Source organism: Pholis gunnellus, assembly GCF_910591455.1.
Source record: "Pholis gunnellus genome assembly, chromosome: 20".
NCBI classification, from domain to species: Eukaryota; Metazoa; Chordata; class Actinopteri; order Perciformes; family Pholidae; genus Pholis; species Pholis gunnellus.
Genome location: NC_136547.1, coordinates 18548192 through 18573001, shown reverse-complemented (window position 1 = coordinate 18573001; position 24810 = coordinate 18548192). Strand labels below are relative to the sequence as shown.

At 41.0% G+C, this 24810-nt stretch overlaps 3 protein-coding genes across 7 annotated transcripts; 1 reads left to right on the top strand and 2 right to left on the bottom strand.

The window, feature by feature from the left end:
• The first annotated feature begins 2415 nt into the window (after window positions 1-2415).
• LOC306712219 (leukocyte elastase inhibitor-like) lies at window positions 2416-9571 on the top strand. 3 transcript variants are annotated; one of them, XM_079181393.1, is made up of 9 exons: window positions 2416-2668; window positions 3219-3400; window positions 4480-4641; window positions 5387-5504; window positions 5903-6045; window positions 6438-6548; window positions 6793-6882; window positions 6965-7145; window positions 7240-9571. In XM_079181393.1, the coding sequence occupies exons 2-9, from the start codon at window positions 3224-3226 to the stop codon at window positions 7470-7472; spliced, it is 1215 nt and encodes a 404-aa protein (XP_079037519.1). In that variant the 5' UTR covers window positions 2416-2668; window positions 3219-3223; the 3' UTR covers window positions 7473-9571. The 3 variants fall into 3 exon arrangements, with proteins under 3 accessions (XP_079037519.1, XP_079037521.1, XP_079037520.1); XM_079181395.1 differs by having other exon boundaries at window positions 2417-2668; window positions 6471-6548; XM_079181394.1 differs by having other exon boundaries at window positions 2418-2668; window positions 4501-4641.
• A 131-nt stretch (window positions 9572-9702) lies between these two features.
• LOC306712218 (leukocyte elastase inhibitor-like) lies at window positions 9703-15304 on the bottom strand. The gene is made up of 10 exons (XM_079181392.1): window positions 15145-15304; window positions 14612-14799; window positions 13824-13985; window positions 12983-13123; window positions 12075-12192; window positions 11550-11692; window positions 11097-11174; window positions 10763-10852; window positions 10500-10680; window positions 9703-10405 (listed from the first exon to the last, which is right to left on the bottom strand). The coding sequence occupies exons 2-10, from the start codon at window positions 14792-14794 to the stop codon at window positions 10179-10181; spliced, it is 1323 nt and encodes a 440-aa protein (XP_079037518.1). The 5' UTR covers window positions 14795-14799; window positions 15145-15304; the 3' UTR covers window positions 9703-10178.
• A 2050-nt stretch (window positions 15305-17354) lies between these two features.
• Window positions 17355-23993, bottom strand: LOC306712261 (leukocyte elastase inhibitor-like). Of its 3 annotated transcripts, none has more exons than XM_079181455.1 (10): window positions 23882-23993; window positions 23123-23310; window positions 21244-21405; window positions 20229-20390; window positions 19770-19887; window positions 19263-19405; window positions 18761-18838; window positions 18473-18562; window positions 18219-18399; window positions 17355-18124 (listed from the first exon to the last, which is right to left on the bottom strand). In XM_079181455.1, exons 2-10 carry the CDS (start codon window positions 23303-23305, stop codon window positions 17898-17900), a joined length of 1344 nt encoding a protein of 447 aa, XP_079037581.1. In that variant the 5' UTR covers window positions 23306-23310; window positions 23882-23993; the 3' UTR covers window positions 17355-17897. The 3 variants fall into 3 exon arrangements, with proteins under 3 accessions (XP_079037581.1, XP_079037583.1, XP_079037582.1); XM_079181457.1 differs by having other exon boundaries at window positions 20229-20369; XM_079181456.1 differs by lacking the exon at window positions 23882-23993 and adding an exon at window positions 23417-23819.
• Window positions 23994-24810: the final 817 nt, after the last annotated feature.

Sequence of the window (24810 nt, the reverse complement as noted above, 5' to 3'; positions counted from 1 at the left end):
CAACACATCCATAAACGTGAACCTGCTCCAGAGCAGGCTTGAGCTAGATCAGCTGGATAAGCTGCCACTCCCCCGGAAAAAAAGTGTCAGCTCCCTTCCTCAAGAGATCCATCGATGAGGATGCGATATTAGTCAGATTAGCGTTTTATAGGGAGAGAGTTCTTCGAGATCGCCAAGATCCGTTATCACATCATGATGACTTCCTACGAGCGCTATCGATTCTGCCGACAACGAATCATTTATTTTAAGACCTTCTCGAGCCGTACATTGAACACCACACGCCATCTACTGTCTCACAGACTGTATCAGAGCCTCGCGCTTTTTTGCGAGTGGTTCATGTTTGTACAGTGTCGGTGACATCGGGAAAGCGGCTGCATGCGGTGCTGTCTATAAAGTTTATTTGGCGCTTAAGAAACGTATGGATGTGTTCATTACATCACCATGGCACATATTGTATTGACTCACCATTCTAAATAATGTTTGTGTGCTTAGTGTTTACTTGCTCCCGTGTCCTCTTGATGGCTGGGTTGCAACTACATGATGGTTGAAAGCACTCATAATGATGTGACAGTATTATTAGTACACCATAGTATATCATTGTTGTAGAACATGATTAAGGTGGACTCATGATAAGAATAGAGAGAATTACACACAATTTATTTTCACTGCTTATTATGAATAATACATACACACTGATCCGTCCATACACAGATTTGCACACGCATATTCAAACTCCTATTCTATATGATAATCTACACATACATGTATATACACATATATATATATAGTACATGATACATAAGCGCATACAGTACATATATCCTCATAAGTATCTATTAATTCGTCAGTTAGATACTCTTTGGGCTTGTTTTTATCTACTTATTCTGAAAGAGTTGATATAATTATTTTGGCTATAGATCTCATTGGATGATGCGTTCCATGAAGCCTACTGCCAGCAGGCACATTTAAAGAAATATCATCTGATTGATTGGGGTGATGAGGCACTTAAAATTAACAACCGGCTGGGCAACAATTGGGAGACTTTCAGTTTTTTTTACCTTTGGATGTAAATGTGTGGGTTCAGTGAGCCAGTTCTAACGTGACTTTCCTACAAAATTGTGCTCTTGATAGAGGGACAAACATGAAACGGGAATTTAGATTCATTTCCTGAACTTAAGATGGAGAATGTGCTTGATAGCTGGAGGAATGCAGAGGTGCTGTGTACTTGCTCGATAGATGAACAACAACTTGAGGCTGATACAAGACGTTACAACACTGTGATGTTCCACCAGATGGAGCTCATCTCAAGAATTCCTTGAGGTGATGCAAGGAAAGGAGGGACTCATGCTGCATATTAATGATATGTATGTTAGTGTGTATGATGCTCCTTGTGTGTGCTTCTCCAGCCACTTTTATCGATTCACCCTAATAATCATTGCATTGATTCACTCATTTTGTGGAATTAAAATTACAGCCAGGGTAGCTTTTAAAATAAACATTTCTTACTTTACTTTAGCTCACAGTTCACTTGCTGTTTCTGTTTTTGCTATAATGTAGGCTATTCGTCTTGTAGTGACTGTATTCTAACTATGAAAGCAAATCAGTCTTCACCCAGTGGCAGCCTTAACGTAAACACTTCTGTCTTTACTCCATGTTCAGTGTTTGTATACGATAAAATAATCAGCACATTGTGTTGCCCTTTGGATGCTGTTACTAAAGTAGGTATTATAATTTAGCATTTAAACATAACAGTGTCTTTACTTTTACTCTTTTGGTTTACTCAGGACATCAAACAGAGGGCAGAATTCTGTCTACATAAAGAGTAAGAGATTGTAAGAGATGCAGATATAAAGACAGCGCTAGTAAAATATTCTTTGTGCTTAATTACAGGAAAAGTCATTACATTAAATATATATTTATACACATTTATATTGTATTCATAACCATCAGAAAGTTAATCAAAATCTAAATAATTATTGGTTGTGGAGGTATTGGAGGTATTAGAGGTAATATTTTCAAATATGTTGGTACAAACTGTATTGCCAACCACGAGCTAACGCTAATTGCACTTAAGTTAATGAAATAAATCTAAATTCCCGTTTCATGTTTGTCCCTCTATCAAGAGCACAATTTTGTCTCCCAATTGTCTCCCAATTGTTGCCCAGCCGGTTGTTTGTACTGAGTTTCAAATTCTAATGAGTGATTTTCCTGATGATTGTGTGTATTTTAGAAATAGTCTTCCGTACAATGAGATGTGACTATTAAGACTTATTCACATCCATGGGCTTGTTAAAAGAAGGCTGGGACACGTTCTTGAGCCGTGCGGTATGACGCATGCGCAGTGTAGCAGAGGCTGCGACGTCGGTCGGCACTAGAGATAAAGGGATGGTGCCCGTACAGGTGCTCTTTTGTTGCACTCCGCCTGACAGTATTCTTTAGGTAGGCTCGTGCGCCAGCTAATGAGCCTGTCAGACCAGACTTCACAGTGATATGACTCGTGACAGCTCCTCTTTTTACTATCCTTGATGAGAATGCGGAAGTTCATTTAGCAAGGTTTTTGGGGCGTCTCAGCCAGCGCGTACCTAATAAAACTGATGGTTTAAACAGAAGTCTTCCTGTGACGGAAAGGCTGTTGAACACTAGAGGAACACAAGAAAAGTCTCTGTCAGTAAGTAGAGAAAGAGTTTAATTAAGATTAAGACGGAGGGATGGAATTATGGTTTATCTACAGTTCTACTAGTAGAAGGTTTACTCGTTTGTACAACTCAGATGCAATGTGATCGACCGTGTGTTGTAGACGATTGACAGGCATTTAACCTGGTTGACTCGTGATCTGGCGTTAAGAATGAAGTACAGTAAATGCTAGTATCTGTTATTCTAAGTTGTGATATATAGCTACTAAATGTAACATAACTTCTTACTCTTTGAGTTATCCACGAGCCATATTCACCATTTCAGCTGTTATTATTCCATTAAAAAATCCGAAAGTTTAATACTTTGTTCAATGATTTTTTGTAAATATAATTACAATCTACAGGTGAGTTTGCATAGACTCCACCAACGATGTAGCTCATTTTAAAATCATCTTAAATTAATAATGAAAACAACCACCACTTTACTTTGGCAAATATTACTAATATATCTCTAGGTAAAGAGACAACAGTTTTTAAAGTGTTTAATGCAATAATGAATGCTAGTCTGCCCTCCCTTCTTTGTAGACACAATGGCATCACCAACCCCTCTGTCCAAGGCCAACACCACCTTCTCTCTGGCTCTGCTCAAAAAGCTGAGTGATGAGGACAAGACAGCGAATATCTTCTACTCCCCTTTCAGCATCTCTTCAGCCCTGGCTATGGTGATGCTGGGGGCCAGGGGCAACACAGCCACGCAGATGTCAGAGGTACACACACACACTCTCTCACACAGACACACACACACACAATGAACAATAAAAAGTTTCAGTTCTCACGTTAACATACCCATCTGGAAGGGTTTGTACAGGCATGCATTCAAAAGTCATTGCAAGTCAGTGGATCTGGTTCATCATGCTGTTTGATTTCCCCAACCAAATTATTAAAGGAGAAAGGCGTGGGTTCAGGTTTACCTTTGTAATGGGCACAAGTTCTCTTAATAATGTCTTCTTAATGAAAGAAGAGGCATCTTCCAAGAAATATTAAAAACATGAGTAAATTATTCAGACCCAGAAATGTATAAGAGATGAGAGGGTTTTGGCCAGATTTTGCGATGGAAAACTTTGACCTCAATGTCTTGCAGAGTGGGTGTGGCATTTCACTGGGAAGGGATTCTGACTTTGTGGTTAATATGTGTGTAAATGCATGCCCTGGTTTGTATGTGCGACTCAGCATGAGGCTGTACAGAGGTTTCTTATCGCTCATCTTATTGTGCTGCATCTTTTAAAACATAATTTGGAAATATGAAGTTTACAGTGAAGCTTTAAAAAGCAAAGCAAGCTGAGTTCTGGTCTGTTTTTGCCTTTTTCCATATTCTTTCCAAAAGGTGCTGTGGGTCTCATGAAGAGAAATTAAACTTCTGAAAATTTCTGGGTCGTGGGAGGTTTTGCTGAAAGTCATTCTAATTACAGTAAATGATGAGAACAATAACACCAAAATCATCCATTATATATTCCCTTCACTGGGCAGCATTCCATGCTGGCACAGACAATTTGAGAAACAATTAGCAATACAGTAGCATTGTCAAAAACAAAATAACTGACTATAATGTTTGGCCTACAGCATGTATTAAAGGTGCTAAAAGTTGTATTTCCTGCCTTGGTATTGTTTAAACACCCAACACGGTGTTTGCAAAGCTGTAGTATGGAGCACCAGGGTTAGTGATGATGTTGGTGTCTATTCTCATTATTTAAGAGGTAAGCTGACCACGAGGTCAATGGTCCATATTAGCATAATACACAGTTGTCTTGCATCTATCACTGGCTCAGTGTATCTTTGTAACACGCAGGTCTTCTCTGGCTGTTCGCAGTGCCTGAAACTCGAGGATGGTAAAGACGATGTCCACGCTAGTTTTTCCCAACTGCTGAGTGAGCTCAACAAGAAGGATGCTCCGTATGCCCTCAGCCTTGCCAACAGGCTGTATGGGGAGCAGGCCTACCAGTTTGTTGAGGTATGTGTATGTGAGCCTGTTTTCCTCAGCATGAGCTAATTATTTGGTAAGAAAGTGAAATGCAACTCTGTAAATGTGCAGCCTAATTTCTAGTTAGCTGGATCTTTGCTTCTCGAGGTTCAACACATCCAATTGCTAACTGTATGAGACAATGGACCCTTTGCTAAGCCCCGCCCCCTCTGCTACTCCGTCAAGCTGTCAGAGCTGCCATAGAGCCCACACTGTCACTAACTGCACTTACTGAGTAAATATCAACAATTAATTTGGAGAAAAAAAGCTATCTCGGAGATTTTGAGACAGAAGGGTCTACAATGTCTGTTTTGAAGGAAATATCCAGGATGTCAAACTGATTCAGCAGCGAAACCAGGTTGAAAAGATGAAGATAGAAGCTAAAGCCTACAGACCACAGTGTTAAACTGAACCACCACACCTGGCGATCGAGACAGAAGACAATCAAAATTAAGGAACTACACTGTTTCTTTAAAGCCAAGACAAGCATGTGTATATACGTTCAGTCTCCAGCTCAACTCGCCGGGTAACGAGTATCTCTACATCGGTTCACCATGACTAGCTTGAAATCCACAAAACCACCCTGAAAATGAAGAAGATCTGAAACGTTTGTATTAGAGTCTATGGAGCCGAGCTGGATAAACCCTAACCCTTAAAGAATGTCCTCCTTGTGGATTGGTTAATGTGAGTATCTAATTGTGGTGTGAGTGTTCAAATGTGCTGTTTTTGCTTCCAGGATTTCTTATCAGAAACCAGAAAGCACTACAACGCTGAGCTGGAGTCTGTGGACTTCAAAACCAACGCAGAGGACGCCAGGGTCAACATCAACAGCTGGGTGGAGAAGGAGACGCAAGGTAGATCTCACACACTCATCAGTACATTACATAGACTGGGAACCCTTTCAAGAGTACATGATACTGTAGGTGTACACCCGGGTTTTGAGTTGATGTTTACAAGTTCTTTGACCCATCTTTACTTTACGTTTTGTGTCCTTCTATGGGTTATGTAATATTTATTTTGTTTTTAATTAAAAAGAAAAATCTACCTGATTTTATATTTGAGCCTTCTGTTCCTTTTTTCGTACATCTCTTCTTCTTCTTCTTCTTCTTCTTCTTCTTCTTCTTCTTCTTCTTCTTCTTCTTCTTAAAGTAGTGTTAGTACTTCTAGTGTTAGTACTTCTAATTTTCCTGAGCTCTGGATAAAAACATTGCTAGTCTGTGTCTCTGTCTTAATAATGATGTCTTCTCACCAGGAAAAATCAAGGACTTGCTGGTCCGGGGTGTAGTGGACGATGCGACCAGGCTGGTCTTGGTCAATGCCATCTACTTCAAAGGCAACTGGGACAAAAAGTTCAAGGAGGATTCTACCGTTGATGCTCAGTTTAAAATCAACAAGGTAACGCTGCACAAAGTCTGAAGAAAAGGAATTAGCGTGTCTTGCAAAATTTCTTGAGATTACAAAATGTTAAGACATCAGGCTTCCATTGTAATAATTAAAGTGTTTATTTAGAACTATGATATCAGAAGTATCATAAACTGGACCTTTTGATGTGATGATAACGAGGGATGGGTACCAACACCCGCTGTTAAAAGGGCCCCGGTGCTAAATTCTTAAAGACCAGAGTATTGATAAGCTCTCACCTTATTAGTTCTTTATCGGTACTTTTCAACGTTTTGGAAAAAGAACCAATTAGAGTATCGATAAAGAACTGAACCACTAAGGAGTATCACTAAGACTTGTATCGATAAAATCCTAACGACACCCATTCCTAATGATTACTCCACCAGAAAAGGTCTTCTTTGGTTAGCTGCTTTTTCGAGAATGACACGAAGGCGGTGAAGATGATGCGCCAGAAAAGTACATTCCCTCTCTCCTCCATTCCTGAGGCCAACTGCCAGGTAATGTCCGTGTTTTTCAACAGTGTGGTTTCTCCCATGTCTGTTTGTCTGCTATGCAATCTGATATGTTGGTGATTTGAGAACAGAGCTCAAGAAAATACAGTGAACAGATTTACCACAATTGGTTCCATTTTGACAATGGTTCCACCTTTCAGGCTTACGGTTATTAATATATGTCCATTTCTGTAACTAATCAGATTATCTTCAAATGAAATGAAAAGAAAAACATAATGTGTTTGGACAGATCCTAGAGATGCCCTATGAAGGGAAGGAGCTAAGCATGCTCATCTTCCTGCCCAATAAGATAGAGGACAACACAACAGGCTTGGAGAAGGTGGGACACATATACACACACAGAAAACAAATGCACAATATTAAACAGACCGATTTAATAATTAATATTGCACCCACACTAGCTGGAGAGGGAGCTGACCTATGAGAAATTTGCGGAGTGGACTCGTTCAGACATGATGGGTCAAACTGAGGTTGAGGTGAAGCTGCCTCGCTTCAAGATGGAGGAGACGTATAACTTGAAAGATGTTCTGACCAGCATGGGCATGGTGGACGCTTTTGATGTCGCAAAGAGTGACTTTTCCGGTGAGAAACACACCATGAATGTATAAGCTGCATAATTATTCTAAGAGCACAGCATATCAGAACAGACAAAGCAATGGACTCTCTCCTGTAACAGGCATGTCCCCAGCAAACGACCTGGTGCTGTCACAAGTCGTCCACAAGGCTTTCGTGGAGGTCAACGAGAAGGGAACGGAGGCTGCTGCTGCCACTGGTGCTGTTCTCAGTAATCGTTCAATCGGTAGCGTTAAGCCTCGCACATTCATCGCAGACCACCCCTTCCTCTTCTTCATCCGACACAACCCCACCAAGACCGTTCTCTTTGCGGGCCGATACTGCTCCCCCGAGTGAGAACTACTGTACACCCTGCAGACATGTGAAGGAACCTGACCCCATTCTACGTGAGAACGAGAGCCACAATTAATTCTTTTTTAAAAAGACATATTTTGAGTCATTTTGCATCTCTTTGTAGATGTGTTGCGTAATTTTGCAACTCTGTGGAAGTTAGTGTCTCTTTTTGATACTTTTGTGTCACCTTTGGTCCTTTTTTATCCATTTGTGACTTCCCAACAATCCGTCCATGCCTGTAGAGCACAGTGATTCAGCAAGGGGAGGGATATATCTATTGAAGCTACTATATATGGCTATGATGCTAATGGGTATTGCTGGAAGAAATGGAGAATCACTGCTCTAGAATGTGTCTGTACATTCTCATTCTCAGAGAGCCTTTGAAAAGAAACTGCTGTATGGTACTAGATCAAATAAAAGTTCATATTTGAGTCTGTGTTTGTCCACCTTCTGTTGCACAAATACTTTCTATCTGTGGTCCACGTCCTTTTCACTGCACCTTTTACATTCCATTCATCCTTGTTGTAGAATATTTCTATGTTAATCGGGAGAAGAGAGTGTTATTCACAAATTAAAACAGAAGTCAAATCATTCAAAGTTGTCTTTGTTCCATTTAATTCTCTTGCAAGAGGGAAATACTCAACACAGCTCTTCAAGCAGAGTCCGTGTTGGAAGCATTCTTCAACATGAGTTCAAATCTTCACAAACTATTTACTGAAACAGAAACATAATTCACAGATGTCTTACACTGGCTTTTCCTTCTTCCATGATCTCATTGCCAGATACATTCACGAGAACCTAATCATTTCCATATTAGGAAGAAACCACGGTGTGAATCCTTTCTCACCTTCCTGGGACTGAATGTATAGCCCGCTAAAGTAAACAGTAACACTCAGTACCTGTTCTGGCAGGAAACCATGTTTAGACAAAGCTATCTGTTTCTAACTCTGTTTAGACAAAGCCATACAGTGTTTATAGACATTTCAAATACTGAGATATATTTTTTCACATTACAGCCTCTCATCCATTCATCTGTCAAGAAATGGAAAGTTTTGCAGTTGTTTGTGCAAGTCTGTTCTCTGCAGGTGTGTAGCACCTCTAGTTCTAAGCAATGATAGCAATAGAGACACTAACAGCTAACTAGGTTCGGGGAGCGGTATGCCTTGAATAACTCACGAGAGGAGTTGGTATTGAGCTGAACTGCTGACAGTTTTATTGCCTTACAGCAATAACAAAACTTGTACAACACTGCACTTTGTATATAGAACATTTAAATAAAAATAGAGCTTGTTAGAGTATCAAATAAAATAGAAATAAAACAAAGAATAAGTCCCATTTGAGTGGAAATCTTCAAAGAATGCTCCTTTAAATGAAGGAGTTTTTGATTCAAAGAGTTCAGTTCCTTGTCTTTGTGTGTACGTGTTCTTATCTGGTGTCTCAATGATCAAATGAAGCTTGTCAGACATCTTCTGTGGGCAGATCCTACAGTAGGCCACACCGCTCTCACATCCATCGACAGTCTCGTTGGGCCGGGCTCACCAATAAGGAATCCTCCAGATTCTAGTTTTAAAAACACCCAACCCACACAAATAGTGCAGAGAAATAAGTTATTCTAGTCTCTTTCTGTTGCTAACATGAGACTTCATTAACTCCCTTTCTTCATTTAGACAATCATATAATGTATAACCAATAACTAAGGACATACTTCATTCACAACAAGATGACTTACCATATACGAATGAATGAATGAATTTAATTATCACCATTAATTTAATTAAGATGGAGAATGTGCTTGATAGCTGGAGGAATGCAGAGGTGCTGTGTACTTGCTCGATAGATGAACAACAACTTGAGGCTGATACAAGACGTTACAACACTGTGATGTTCCACCAGATGGAGCTCATCTCAAGAATTCTTTGAGATGATGCAAGGAAAGGAGGGACTCATGCTGCATATTGATGATATGTATGTTAGTGTGTGTGATGCTCCTTGTGTGTGCTTCTCCAGCCACTTTTATCAATTCACCCTAACTACATAATCATTGCATTGATTCACTCATTAGGGCCCGAGCCACCGACAATGTCGGGCCAGCGAAGGCCCTATTGTTATTCTAGGCGTTCTTATTATTCTGCCCAGGAAGGGGCTTTTTGGGGATACTTTCCATGCATGAAAACTCACTGACTGAGAACTAGAGGTGCTACACACCTGCAGAGAACAGACTTGTGAAAACAACTCAAATTTGAACTTTTATTTGATCTAGTACCATACAGCAGTTTCTTTTCAAAGGCTCTCTGAGAATGAGAATTTACAGACACATTCTAGAGCAGTGATTCTCCATTTCTTCCAGCAACGCCTATTAGCATCATATAGTAGCTTCAATAGATATATCCCTCCCCTCGCTGAATCACTGTGCTCTACAGGCATGGACAGATTAGTGAACTACTGTATCTCCTGGATTTTTTTTTGGGAAGACACAATTGGATATAAAATTACCAAAAAGTGATGCAAAACTATCAAAAAGAGACTCTAAACATCCACAGAGTTGCGAAATGACCAAAACGAGACCCAGAACAACCAAGAGACAGGATACGACCACAAAGATTACCACACGATTACCAAAAACATGTCTTTCTTTTTAATCTGTGGCTCTCGTTCTCACGTAGAATGGGGTCAGGTTCCTTCACATGTCTGCAGGGCGTACAGTAGTTCTCACTCGGGGGAGCAGTATCGGCCCGCAAAGAGAACGCTCATGGTGGGGTTGTGTCGGATGAAGAAGAGGAAGGGGTGGTCTGCGATGAATGTGGCAGGAATCATTATCGAGGTCGCCGTCATGATAGCACCAGTGGCAGCAGCAGCCTCCGTCCCCTCCTCATTGACCTCCACGAAAGCCTTGTGGACGACATGTGACAGCACCAGGTTGTTTGCTGGGGACATGCCTGTTACAGGAGAGAGTCCATTGCTTTGATTGTTCTGATATGCTGTGCTCTTAGAATAATTATGCAGCTTATACATTTATGGTGTGTTTCTCACCGGAAAAGTCACTCTTTGCGACATCAAAAGCGTCCACCATGCCCATGCTGGTCAGAACATCTTTCAAGTTATACGTCTCCTTCATCTTGAAGCGAGGCAGCTTCACCTCAACCTCAGTTTGACCCATCATGTCTGAACGAGTCCACTCCGCAAATTTCTCATAGGTCAGCTCCCTCTCCAGCTAGTGTGGGTGCAATATTAATTATTAAATCGGTCTGTTTAATATTGTGCATTTGTTTTCTGTGTGTGTATATGTGTCCCACCTTCTCCAAGCCTGTTGTGTCGTCCTCTATCTTATCGGGCAGGAAGATGAGCATGCTTAGCTCCTTCCCTTCATAGGGCATCTCTAGGATCTGTCCAAACACATTATGTTTTTCTTTTCATTTCATTTGAAGATAATCTGATTAGTTACAGAAATGGACATATAATAATAACCGTAAGCCTGAAAGGTGGAACCATTGTCAAAATGGAACCAATTGTGGTAAATCTGTTCACTGTATTTTCTTGAGATCGGTTCTCAAATCACCAAAATATCAGATTGCATAGCAGACAAACAGACATGGGAGAAACCACACTGTTGAAAAACACGGACATTACCTGGCAGTTGGCCTCAGGAATGGAGGAGAGAGGGAATTTACTTTTCTGGCGCATCATCTTCACCGACTTCGTGTCATTCTAAAGAAAGCAGCAAACCAAAGAAGACCTTTTCTTGTGGAGTAATCATTAGGAATGGGTGTCGTTAGGATTTTAGCGATACAACTCTGAGTGATACTTCCCCCTTTTGAAGTAGGACGGGCACGCGCAATTATCCTGATTACTGAAGTCTGGTTCAAATTAACGAGATTGTTTGAGCGCTGATCAGCCTTTGAGAAACCGAGATAGCCTGACTTCAATCATCTGGTTAATTTAGGCTGGCTAATCGGACATTTGATCGGCTTAGTTGAACCACGTACGAGGAACGGGGCCCTGACGTCTTAACATTTTGTAATCTCGAGATTTTTTTTTGCAAGACACGCTAATTCCTTTTCTTCAGACTTTGTGCAGCGTTACCTTGTTGATTTTAAACTGAGCATCAACGGTAGAATCCTCCTTGAACTTTTTGTCCCAGTTGCCTTTGAAGTAGATGGCATTGACCAAGACCAGCATGGTCGCGTTGCCCACTGCACCCTGGACCAGCAAGTCCTTGATTTTTCCTAGTGAGAAGACATCATTATTAAGACAGAGACACAGACTAGCAATGTTTTTATCCAGAGCTCAGGAAAATTAGAAGTACTAACACTAGAAGTACTAACACTACTTTAAGAAGAAGAAGAAGAAGAAGAAGAAGAAGAAGAAGAAGAGATGCACGAAAAACAAGGAACAGAAGGCTCATATATAAAATCAGGTAGAATCTTTTTTTAAATTAAAAACAAAATAAATATTACATAACCCATAGAAGGACACAAAACGTAAAGTAAAGATGGGTTAAAGAACTTGTAAACATCAACTCAAAACCCGGGTGTACACCTACAGTATCATGTACTCTTGAAAGGGTTCCCAGTCTATGTAATGTACTGATGAGTGTGTGAGATCTACCTTGCGTCTCCTTCTCCACCCAGCTATTGATGTTGACCCTGGCGTCCTCTGCGTTGGTTTTGAAGTCCACAGACTCCAGCTCAGCGTTGTAGTGCTTTCTGATTTCTGATAAGAAATCCTGGAAGCAAAAACAGCACATTTGAACACTCACACCACAATTAGATACTCACATTAACCAATCGTAGATATAGATTTAATGCAAACGTTTCAGATCTTCTTCATTTTCAGGGTGTTTTTGCGGATTTCAAGTTAGTCATGGTGAAACGTTGCAGAGATACTCGTTACCCGGAGAGTTGAGCTGGAAACTGAACATATACACATGCTTGGTTCGATCCCCAGCTCAGGCTCCAGTAGTTGCATGTTGATGTGTCCTTGAGCAAGACACTTAACCCCAAAATTGCTCCTGTAGCTGTGCCTACGGTGTAGAATTGTGATAGAATCTGAATTGTAAGTCGCTTTGGATAAATGCATCTGCTAAATGACTGTAACGTAATGTAATGTAATGGCTTGGCTATACAGAAACAGGGTAGTTCCTTAATTATGATTGTCTTCTGTCTCGATCGCCAGGTGATGTGGTGGTTCAGTTTAACACTGTGGTCTCTAGGCTTCCATCTGCTTCTCTCTGAGATAGCTTTTTTTCTCCATAATAATTGTTGATATTTACTCAGTGAGTGCAGTTAGTGACAGTGTGGGCTCTTTGGCAGCTCTGACAGCTTGACGGAGTAGCAGAGGGGGCGGGGCTTAGCAAAGGGTCCATTGTCTCATACAGTTAGCTGAATCCTTGCTTCTCGAGGTTCAACACATCCAATTGCTAATGAGAAATTAGGGTGCACATTTACAGGGTTGCAGTTCACTTTATTACCAAATAATTGACTCAGGCTGAGGAAAACAGGCTCACATACACATACCTTGACAAACTGGTAGGACTGCTCCCCATACAGCCTGTTGGCAAGACTGAGGGCATACGGAGCGTCTTTCTTGTTGAGCTCACTCAGCAGTTGGGAAAAGCTAGCGTGGACATCGTCTTTACCATCCTCGGGTTTCAGGCACTGCGGACAGCCAGAGAAGGCATGCGTGTTACAAAGATACACTGAACCAGTGATAGATGCAAGACAACTGTGTATTATGCTAATAAGGACCATTGACCTCGTGGTCAGCTTACCTCTTAAATAATGAGAATAGACACCAACATCATCATTAACCCTGGTGCTCCATACTACAGCTTTGCAAACACCGTGTTGGGTGTTTAAACAATACCAAGGCAGGAAATACAACTTTTAGCACCTTTAATACATGCTGTAGGCCAAATATTATAGTCAGTTATTTTGTTTTCGACAATGCTACTGTATTGCCAATTGTCTCTCAATTTGTCTGTGCCAGCATGGAATGCTGCCCAGTGAAGGGAATAAATAATGGATGATTTTGGTGTTATTGTTCTCATCATTTACTGTAATTAGAATGACTTTCAGCAAAACCTCCCACGACCCGGAAGTTTTCAGAAGTTTAATTTCTCTTTCCATAGCACCTTTTGGAAAGAATATGGAAAAAGGCAAAAACAGACCAGAACTCAGCTTGTTTTGCTTTTTAAAGCTTCACTGTAAACTTCATATTTCCAAATTATGTTTTAAAAGATGCAGCACGATAAGATTATCGAGCAAAGCAGTGGGAAATGAAGTGTGAATACCAAAATCTCATGACACCACTAAGCCTAATCATTAATTATGCCTTTAATTTTTGCTTTGTTACCACCTTGACCAGATACTGAGGCAGTCTGCTGGTGCGCTGTATCTGCGTCCGCAACTGCATCCGCGTCTGCATCTGCGACTGCATCTGCGACTGCTTCGGCGACTGCGTTTGCATCTGCTCTTCTTCCGCCTGCTTCGGTTGCTCTGCCTCAGTGAAGCAAAGGACCTGGAGGTGCAAATGGTAGTTTCTCTCATTAGTAAGATCACTGTAAAGGTGATAGTGTGTGTGTGTGTGTGTGTGGCAGGGCAGAATGATGCATAGGTGAACTATCTGCATCTGAAGACTCTGGCGACTGGCCAGAGAAAATAAACCTGTCTACAGCCTCATGCTGAGTCGCACATACAAACCAGGGCATGCATGTACACACATATTAACCACAAAGTCAGAATCCCTTCCCAGTGAAATGCCACACCCACTCTGCAAGACATTGAGGTCAAAGTTTTCCATCGCAAAATCTGGCCAAAACCCTCTCATCTCTTATACATTTCTGGGTCTGAATCATTTACTCGTGTTTTTAATATTTCTTGGAAGATGCCCCTTCTTTCATTAAGAAGACATTATGAAGAGAACTTGTGCCCATTACAAAGGTAAACCTGAACCCACGCCTTTCTCCTTTAATCATTTGGTTGGGGAATTCAAACAGCGTGATGAACCAGATCCACTGACTTGCAATGACTTTTGAAGGCATGCCTGTACAAACACTTCCAGATGGGCGTGTTAACGTGAGAACTGAAACTTTTTACTGTTCATTGTGTGTGTGTGTGTGTATGTGTGTGTGTGTGTGTGTGTACCTCTGACATCTGCGTGGCTGTGTTGCCCGCGGTCCCCAGCATCACCATAGCCAGGGCTGAAGAGATGCTGAAAGGGGAGTAGAAGATATTCGCTGTCTTGTCCTCATCACTCAGCTTTTTGAACAAGGCCAGAGAGAAGGTGGTGTTGGCCTTGGATGTCTTGGATGAGGTGGATGTCGTCATTGTGTCTGTTACAGAGCAGGAGCATTACTCATTTCTCATCGCACTATAAACCGTAGCATATCTTTTATCTGAAAAACTTGCACTCTCCTGCTTGGATCTGTTTCCCTGATTATGCAAAACACAAATCACTTTTATCCACTTTTTTCCAGCCACAAGAATATTTCTGTAGACAAATCCTCATTCTTCCTTTCCCATAATCTTTAACCCAGTAAAAATCACACAGATATTGCTCGTCACCGCTCGACTACTGTTACCTTTAAAAACTAGGGCAAAAGTCATGAACTGTTACTAAAACAGGGTAATCTTTTCTCATCAAAATAAAATGACAACAAGGCACATCCTGTACTTACTGACAGAGACTCTTCTTCAAGGCAACAAGTGATCGGGAACGATTCAGTGAAAGAAAGACGTGTTCTGTTTGAACTATCAGTGTTATTTTATTTGACACACCCAAGCTCAAGTATGTCTGGCTGCAGCTTGAGAAAGTATCTTGAAATCACACCTATTCTGACTGACACGCCCCAAAAACCTTGCTCAATTAGCTTCCGCATTCTCATCAAGGATAGTAAAGTGAGGAGCTGTCACGCGTCATATCACTGCGGTACAACACATGCGCAGTGAAGTCTGGTCTGCACTTGCTGACAGGCTCATTAGCTGGCGCACGAGCCTACCTAAAGAATATTGTCAGGCGGAGTGCAACAAAAGAGCACCTGTACGGGCACCAAGTGCCGACCGACGTCGCAGCCTCTGCTACAATGCGCATGTGTCATACCGCGCGGCTCAAGAACGTGTCGCAGCCTTCTTTTAACAAGCCCATGGATGTGAATAAGTCTTCACGCTCACGTCTCATTGTACAGAAGCCGTACGGAGAAAATAGCTTTCCGCCTTCTCATTTGTTCTAAAGTTATTGCTGTATAATTATAATTCCTATAGAGTAACTATTATTACTGTACTAATAAACACAGGGTTTTTAATTAATATTACTGAGGAAAACTAAACCTTCATCTTGGACTTATTTATTTACATTACTTTATTCCCTGTGTCAAAACGAGTCAACCAGTTTAAGAGAGAAAGCACATTGTGATCTTGTGTTTTCTGTTTGAATATTCTTTTTCTTAATCTCTATTTGGAGTGTGCCAGTATGAAGGCTTCATTTTCCTGGAAGTAACAACAAATACTTTCTCTAGAACTACCTGTGCCGTGACACTATGGGTTAGAGGTGGGGCAGTTAGAATGTGTTTTGTAGACAATAATTATGTGATAAATAGTTCTGGAAATACAAGATCCCTGGTTTTGCTTGCAGATGTTTGATCATATGTTTGATGCTGTAGTACCACGGGCGTCGTTAGGCCTTGCTAAGTGAGCCCCCCTAAAATGTTCTTCAGCCCCCCCAAATAATTTGGCATTATTGGCTTTAAAAAAAAAAACTTTTTTATTTTGGTGATGTCATTAAATTAAACTATTGTTTCTCACATGGACAAGTTATTTATAACTCTGACATGCTACATATGTGCGTGTTCATGTTCTGGTTTGTATGTTTTCTCCCCCTTCAAATTACAATCCAATAGCCTATCATCATACTTAACGATATAAAACCCGGGCACTAGGACCTTGGGGAGGCTGCTGCGCTGGCTTTCTCACTCTGCCAAGTAACGTCTCTCGTCAACGACAGCCAGAGTTATAGCTAAGGAGTTTAGCTCAAAGTAAATGATGCACGGAGTGAAATTGTAAGTGCAGGTTACAGAATGTACGAGCGAATTCTAAAAATACAAGAAATAGCTATCGACATCTCTCTATTCTTTGCATTAATATATCTCTCTAGTATTTCTAAACAATAATATCAGTCCCTATAGAGTGTTGTAGTTTGTAATCAGTTAATGCTAGTGAAAACTAAATGTCATAGTGTCCCTCATAACGCTATTGTACCGGTATATCATCCAATCCATTGACCAGATGGATATAAGAATCTGCCCACAGAAGATGTCTGACAAGCTTCATTTGATCATTGAGACACCAGATAAGAACACGTACACACTACACGATGTATACGATGACTCGTACACACACAAAGACAAGGAACTGAACTCTTTGAATCAAAAACTCCTTCATTTAAAGGAGCATTCTTTGAAGATTTCCACTCAAATGGGACTTATTCTTTGTTTTTGTTTTCTATTTTATTTGATACTCTAACAAGCTCTATTTTTATTTAAATGTTCTGTATACAAAGTGCAGTGTTGTACAAGTTTTGTTATTGCTGTAAGGCAATAAAACTGTCAGCAGTTCAGCTCAATACCAACTCCTCTCGTGAGTTATTCAAGGCATACCGCTCCCCGAACCTAGTGAGCTGTTAGTGTCTCTATTGCTATCATTGCTTAGAACTAGAGGTGCTACACACCTGCAGAGAACAGACTTGTGAAAACAACTGCAAAACTTTCCATTTCTTGACAGATGAATGGATGAGAGGATGTAATGGAATGTAAAAGGTGCAGTGAGAAGGACGTGGATCACAGATAGAAAGTATTTGTGCAGGATGACAAACAGAAGGTGGACAAACACAGACTCAAATATGAACTTTTATTTGATCTAGTACCATACCGCAGTTTCTTTTCAAAGGCTCTCTAGCTAAATCCAGGTCTTGAAAATATTGGACAGGAACAATGATGAGAATTTACAGACACATTCTAGAGCAGTGATTCTCCATTTCTTCCAGCAACACCTATAAGCATCATATAGTAGCTTCAATAGATATATCCCTCCCCTCGCTGAATCACTGTGCTCTACAGGCATGGACGGATTAGTGAAGAAGGCTACTGGGCACAGAGCCGTTTGAAGTTTCTGCTAGAATATTTGTTGAGAACTCACAAATGGACATAAAAGGACCAAAAAGTGACACAAAACTATCAAAAAGAGACACTAAACATCCAAAGAGTTGCGAAATGAACAAAAAACGAGACCCAGAATAACAAAGAGACAGGATACGACCACAAAGACAAAGATGCAAATGATCAAAAATATGTATTTTTTTCTTTTTCATCTGTGGCTCTCGTTCTCACGTAGAATGGGGTCAGGTTCCTTTACATGTCTGCAGGGCGTACAGTAGTTCTCACTCGGGGGAGCAGTATCGGCCCGCAAAGAGAACGGACTTGGTGGGGTTGTGTCGGATGAAGAAGAGGAAGGGGTGGTCTGCGATGAATGTGGCAGGAATCAATATAGAGCGTTCCGTCAGGATAGCAGCAGTGGCAGCAGCAGCCTCCGTCCCCTCCTCGTTGACCTCCACGAAAGCCTTGTGGACGACATGTGACAGCACCAGGTCGTTTGCTGGGGACATGCCTGTTACAGGAGAGAGTCCATTGCTTTGTCTGTTCTGATATGCTGTGCTCTTAGAATAATTATGCAGCTTATACATTCATGGTGTGTTTCTCACCGGAAAAGTCACTCTTTGTGACATCAAAAGCGTCCACCATGCCCATGCTGGTCAGAACATCTTTCAAGTTATACGTCTCCTCCATCTTGAAGCGAGGCAGCTTCACCTCAACCTCAGTTTGACCCATCATGTCTGAACGAGTCCACTCCGCAAATTTCTCATAGGTCAGCTCCCTCTCCAGCTAGTGTGGGTGCAATATAAATTATTAATCGGTCTGTTTAATATTGTTTTTTGTGTGTGTATATGTGTCCCACCTTCTCCAAGCCTGTTGTGTCGTCCTCTATCTCATCGGGCAGGAAGATGAGCATGCTTAGCTCCTCCCCTTCATAGGGCATCTCTAGGATCTGTCCAAACACATTATGTTTTTCTTTTCATTTCATTTGAAGATAATCTGATTAGTTATTAGTTAAAATGGAACCAATTGTGGTAAATCTGTTCACAGTATTTTCTTGAGATCGGTTCTCAAATCACCAACATATCAGATTGCATAGCAGACAAACAGACATGGGAGAAACCACACTGTTGAAAAACACGGACATTACCTGGCAGTTGGCCTCAGGAATGGAGGAGAGAGGGAATTTACTTTTCTGGCGCATCATCTTCACCGACTTTGTGTCATTCTAAAGAAAGCAGCAAACAGAAGAAGACCTTTTCTTGTGGAGTAATCATTAGGAATGGGTGTCATTAGGATTTTATCGATACAACTCTTAGTGATACTCTTCATGGTTCGGTTCTTTATCGATACTCTAATTGGTTCTTTTTCCAAAACGTTGAAAAGTACCGATAAAGAACTAATAAGGTGGGAGCTTATCAATACTCTGGTCTTTTAGAATTTAGCACCGGGGCCCTTTTAACAGCGGGTGTTGGTACCCATCCCTCGTTATCATCACATCAAAAGGTCCAGTTTATGATACTTCTGATATCATAGTTCTAAATAGACACTTTAATTATTACAATGGAAGCCTGATGTCTTAACATTTTGTAATCTCAAGAAATTTTGCAAGACACGCTAATTCCTTTTCTTCAGACTTTGTGCAGCGTTACCTTGTTGATTTTAAACTGAGCATCAACGGTAGAATCCTCCTCGAACTTTTTGTCCCAGTTGCCTTTGAAGTAGATGGCATTGACCAAGACCAGCCTGGTCGCGCTGTCCACTATATCCTTCTTCAGCAAGTCCTTGATTTTTTCTGGTGGTCAGTGTTGAGAAAAGACATCATTAAGACAGAGACACAGACTAGTAATGTTTTTATCCAGAGCTCAGGAACATTGTATTTCATCTTCCACCACAACTTCTAGAAGTACGAACACTACTTGAAGAAGAAGAAGAAGAAGAAGAAGAGATGCACTAAAAAAGGAACAGAAGGCTCAAATATAAAATCAGGTAGATTTTTCTTTTTAATTAAAAAGAAAATAAATATTACATAACCCATAGAAGGACACAACGTAAAGTAAAGATGGATCAAAGAACCCGGGTGTACACCTACAGTATCATGTACTCTTGAAAGGGTTCCCAGTCTATGTAATGTACTGATGAGTGTGTGTGAGATCTACCTTGCGTCTCCTTCTCCACCCAGCTGTTGATGTTGACCCTGGCGTCCTCTGCGTTGCTTTTGAAGTCCACAGACTCCAGCTCAGCGTTGTAGTGCTTTCTGGTTTCTGATAAGAAATCCTGGAAGCAAAAACAGCACATTTGAACACTCGCACCACAATTATTCTCATTCCCTCTGAGATAGCTTTTTTTCTCCAAAATAATTGTTGATATTTACTCAGTGAGTGCAGTTAGTGACAGTGTGGGCTCTATGGCAGCTCTGACAGCTTGACGGAATAGCAGAGGGGGCGGGGCTTAGCAAAGGGTCCATTGTCTCATACAGTTAGCAATTGGATGTGTTGAACCTCGAGAAGCAAAAATCCAGCTAACGAGAAATTAGGGTGCACATTTACAGAGTTGCAGTTCACTTTATTACCAATTAATTAGCTCATGCTGAGCAAAACAGGCTCACATACACACACCTTGACAAACTGGTAGGACTGCTCCCCATACAGCCTGTTGGCAAGGCTGAGGGCATATGGAGCGTCCTTCTTGTTGAGCTCACTCAGCAGTTGGGAAAAACTAGCATGGACATCGTCTTTACCATCCTCGGGTTTCAGGCACTGCGAACAGCCAGAGAAGACCTGCGTGTTACAAAGATACACTGAGCCAGTGATAGATGCAAGACAACTGTGTATTATGCTAATATGGACCATCGACCTCGTGGTCAGCTTACCTCTTAAATAATGAGAATAGACACCAACATCATCATTAACCCTGGTGCTCCATACTACAGCTTTGCAAACATCGTGTTGGGTGTTTAAACGATACCAAGGCAGGAAATACAACTTTTAGCACCTTTAATACATGTCATGAATCCATGCTGTAGGCAATGCTACTGTATTGGCAATTGCTTCCATGTGCCAGCATGGAATGCTTCCCAGTGAAGGGAATATATAATGGATGATTTTGGTGTTATTGTTCTCATCATTTACTGTAATTAGAATGACTTTCAGCAAAACCTCCCACGACCCGGAAATTTTCAGAAGTTTAATTTCTCTTTATGAGACCCACAGCACCTTTTGGAAAGAATATGGAAAAAACAGACCAAAGAAAAGCCATCACATCATGAACATTATTGTGAAATAATAAGTAATCCATGGGGACGGTTTTTTTTCACAGTTACACACCCATTTGCTCACTAGTATGTTGTTTTACACCGTCTTATTTAAAGTGGACCAAAGACATTTTAGGATGGAGTGCTTTTGTTGTTTTGTCAAGACACCAAATTTGCCATCTGTTCATAACTCAGCTTGCTTTGCTTTTTAAAGCTTCACTGTACACTTCATATTTCCAAATTATGTTTTAAAAGATGCAGCACGAGCAAAGCAGTGGGAAATTGTGAAAGTGTGAATACCAAAATCTCAGTTTTCCTCACCCGATGACACCACTAAGCCTAATCATTAATTATGCCTTTAATTTTGGCTTTGTTACCACCTTGACCAGATACTGAGGCAGTCTGCTGGTGTGCTGTATCTGCGTCCGCAACTGCATCCGCATCTGCATCTGCGACTGCATCTGCGACTGCTTCGGCGACTGCGTTTGCATCTGCTCTTCTTCCGCCGGCTTTGGTTGCTCTGCCTCAGTGAAGCAAAGGACCTGGAGGTGCAAATGGTAGTTTCTCTCATTAGTAAGATCACTGTAAAGGTGATAGTGTGTATGTTTGTGTATGTGTGTGTGTGTGTGTGTGTGTGTGGGGCAGGGTAGATTGATGCATAGGTGAACTATCTGCATCTGAAGACTCTGGCGACTGGCCAGAGAAAATAAACTGCTGTACAGCCTCATGCTGAGTCACACATGCAAACAAAGGCATGCATGTACACACACATTAACTGATTATGCTCTTCTGCTAACAACAGAGTCAGAATCCCTTCCCAGTGAAATTCCATCGCATGTTCATCCTCAACTGCCCACATCGTCAACTTCACATCTGACTGAATTGTTACTCCATCGACATCCCGACGTCCCGCAGTCTTAATACACATTTTTTATTCTGGAGTCACTCCAGTCTTCAAGTTGTCTAATTCCCTCAGTCGTAAGAGTCGCAATTCCACGCTGTAAAAGTTATAGTCATTCAGAAATGTTCCCAAAGTATGAGAACATATGTTTAGAAGTTTAAACCTGAGATTGTCGGGTCTCTCGTTTAGAAGACAATAGGTTTTTTTAAATATGTTTTTGGTTAAATGCCTGAAATAAGGCCTGCTGTCAACACAAGCTGAAGAGATTTTAATGTTTTGTTCTATGAGATATAATAAGTCAGTGAATACCCGTCTCGAGAATTTTGAAGCTTTTATCTCGAAAAAAAGTTGTTCCTAACAAGTGGCTAAATTAGACCACTAAACGTCATCACTAGAACACTCGTCCTCTTTTATCTTAGTGGTGGTGATGTGAAGTCATGTGACCGTGGCGTAGTTTGTTTGGAGCCTGACGTTAGCTTTTTACATCTGGTGATTGTGGTCATGCCTCAAAAATCATGTAGTTGTTGTTCATTTGTGAAGATTATCTTGCTGAACCAAACATGTAAGTATCACAAACATTCGTTTGCCACGAGCTTTTTTTTCTGCAATATGCTAAAACACAAAGGAAAACTCCCGTCGGCTTATTGTGAGGGAACCGTTGAGACGCTAACTTCCGGATTGGCCTAAAAGAATTGTGTCATCCCTGCAGCTCTCTAATAACAGCAAAATGAACTTAAAGTTACAATATCACACGTCTCTGTTTTGTTTGTGAAAGTCTGAAAGTAGGAAAAAGTTACAGGCTTTGTCGCTTCACTGTGCTGATCATTTTTGTGGTCTTACAACACAGAGGAACTACTCCTCTCCCTGTAATCCGAGGCAGAATAGAACAGATCCCTGCTGACGCTGGGAGACAGAATGAGTAATATATGCATGTCCAAACACTTTCTCCTGCCACACCCACTCTGCAAGACAATGAGGTCAACATTTTCCATCGCAAAATCTGGCCCAAACCCTCTCACCTCTTATACATTTATGGGTCTGAATCATTTACGGATGTTTTTAATATTTCTTGGAAGATGCCTCTTCTTTCATTAAGAATACATTATGAAGAGAACTTGTGCCCATTACAAAGGTAAACCTGAACCCACGCCTTTCTCCTTTAATAATGTAGTTGCGAAATTCCAACAGCGTGATGAACCAGATCCACTGACTTGCAATGACTTTTGAATGCATGTCTGTACAAACACTTCCAGATGGGTGTGTTAACGTGACAACTGAAACTTGTTACTGTTCATTGTGTGTGTGTGTGTGTGTGTGTGTGTGTGTGTGTGTGTGTGTGTGTGTGTGTGTGTGTGTACCTCTGACATCTGCGTGGCTGTGTTGCCCGCGGTCCCCAGCATCACCATAGCCAGGGCTGAAGAGATGCTGAAAGGGGAGTAGAAGATATTCGCTGTCTTGTCCTCATCACTCAGCTTTTTGAACAAGGCCAGAGAGAAGGTGGTGTTGGCCTTGGATGTCTTGGATGAGGTGGATGTCGTCATTGTGTCTGTTACAGAGCAGGAGCATTAGTCATTGCACTATAAACCGTAGCATATCTTTTATCTGAAAAACTTTTTCCAGCCACAAGAATAGTTCTTAGTCTGCATTCTTACGCTTTTTACGTGGATTCTCAGGGACGACATGCGTGGTGTTTCACAGACGCTACTGAATCCATATTATGGTTTTCATGAATTTCAAGTCTTCGGCCTCTTGGCTGAAATCGTTTGCAGTTGTACAACATAAGCAGCTTCTGGATTCCTTTAAATACTTTTGTAATAGTTTTAGTTTAGAACTAAAAGCATCCTCCAACAATACTCTCCCTTCTCCAGACACGTGTAGACAAATCCTCATTCTTCCTTTCCCATAATCTTTTCACTCACTGATTATTCTAAATCGATTCAGATTCTTAAACAAAAGTGAAATGTCACCAAACCCAGTAAAAATCACACAGATATTGCTCATCACCGCTCGACTACTGTTAGCTTTGGAAACTAGGTAAAAAGTCATGAACTGTTACTAAAACAGGGTAATCTTTTGTCATCAAAATCAAATGACAACAAGGCACATCCTGTACTTACTGACAGAGACTCTTCTTCAAGGCAACAAGTGATCGGGAACGATTCAGTGAAAGAAAGACGTGTTCTGTTTGATTAGTGTTATTTTATTTGACACACCCAAGCTCAAGCTGCTGGCTGCAGCTTGAGAAAGTATCTAGAAATCACACCCATCAGTAAAAGACACACCCATATTATGATTTTGGCCCATGTCTCATGCCAATGGGTGTGCTTTGTGAGAGTCTGCTAACCACAGACACACACACCATACTAGAAATACCACCTCGCGGTTGTTTGCTTCCACCGACCAGTCATGTTGCAGTTTACATCCCTGTCTGTCGAAATGTCATCACGTCATCATTTTATACTGTGACACATTTGTGTGAAATTGTCAAAGTTCATCCTTGAGTACATGTGAATGTTTGAAATTAAAGAAATGAAGAAATCTCCTTCTCATAAGTCCTGCTCTCATTGCAGGTGCTGATGTTGTGGCATCACAGAATAGAGTTAACATTGTTCTTTGTTAAAGGCTGGAAAGGTAAAGTCAACTTGAGATGCTGACTACAGTGGGACATTATTTGGCATCAATGACAAAGATCTCTGGGTTATTAATTCAGGTGCAGTTTCTTCTCAGATATTTGAAGACATTTTCAAATGTGTATATTTCTCATATAATGTTGGTACTATTCACCTGTGGCTCACAAAATATAAGGCTGCTTGATTTTTTTTTATATGCGCACGCACACCTTTGTGGTTGTATTGTTTGCATTTTAGGAAGGAAATATTGTTATGATCTGAGTGAGTTGAATGTATTTGATTTTATGAAAAAAACAGTATAAATTGTAGGGATGAACCGTTGGGATTTGTCGCATTTTGGGTCCGACTAGGACTTTATCCAGCAAGGAATCATCAGGCTACTTCACAGAACAGACAGATACTGACATCATTTCAAT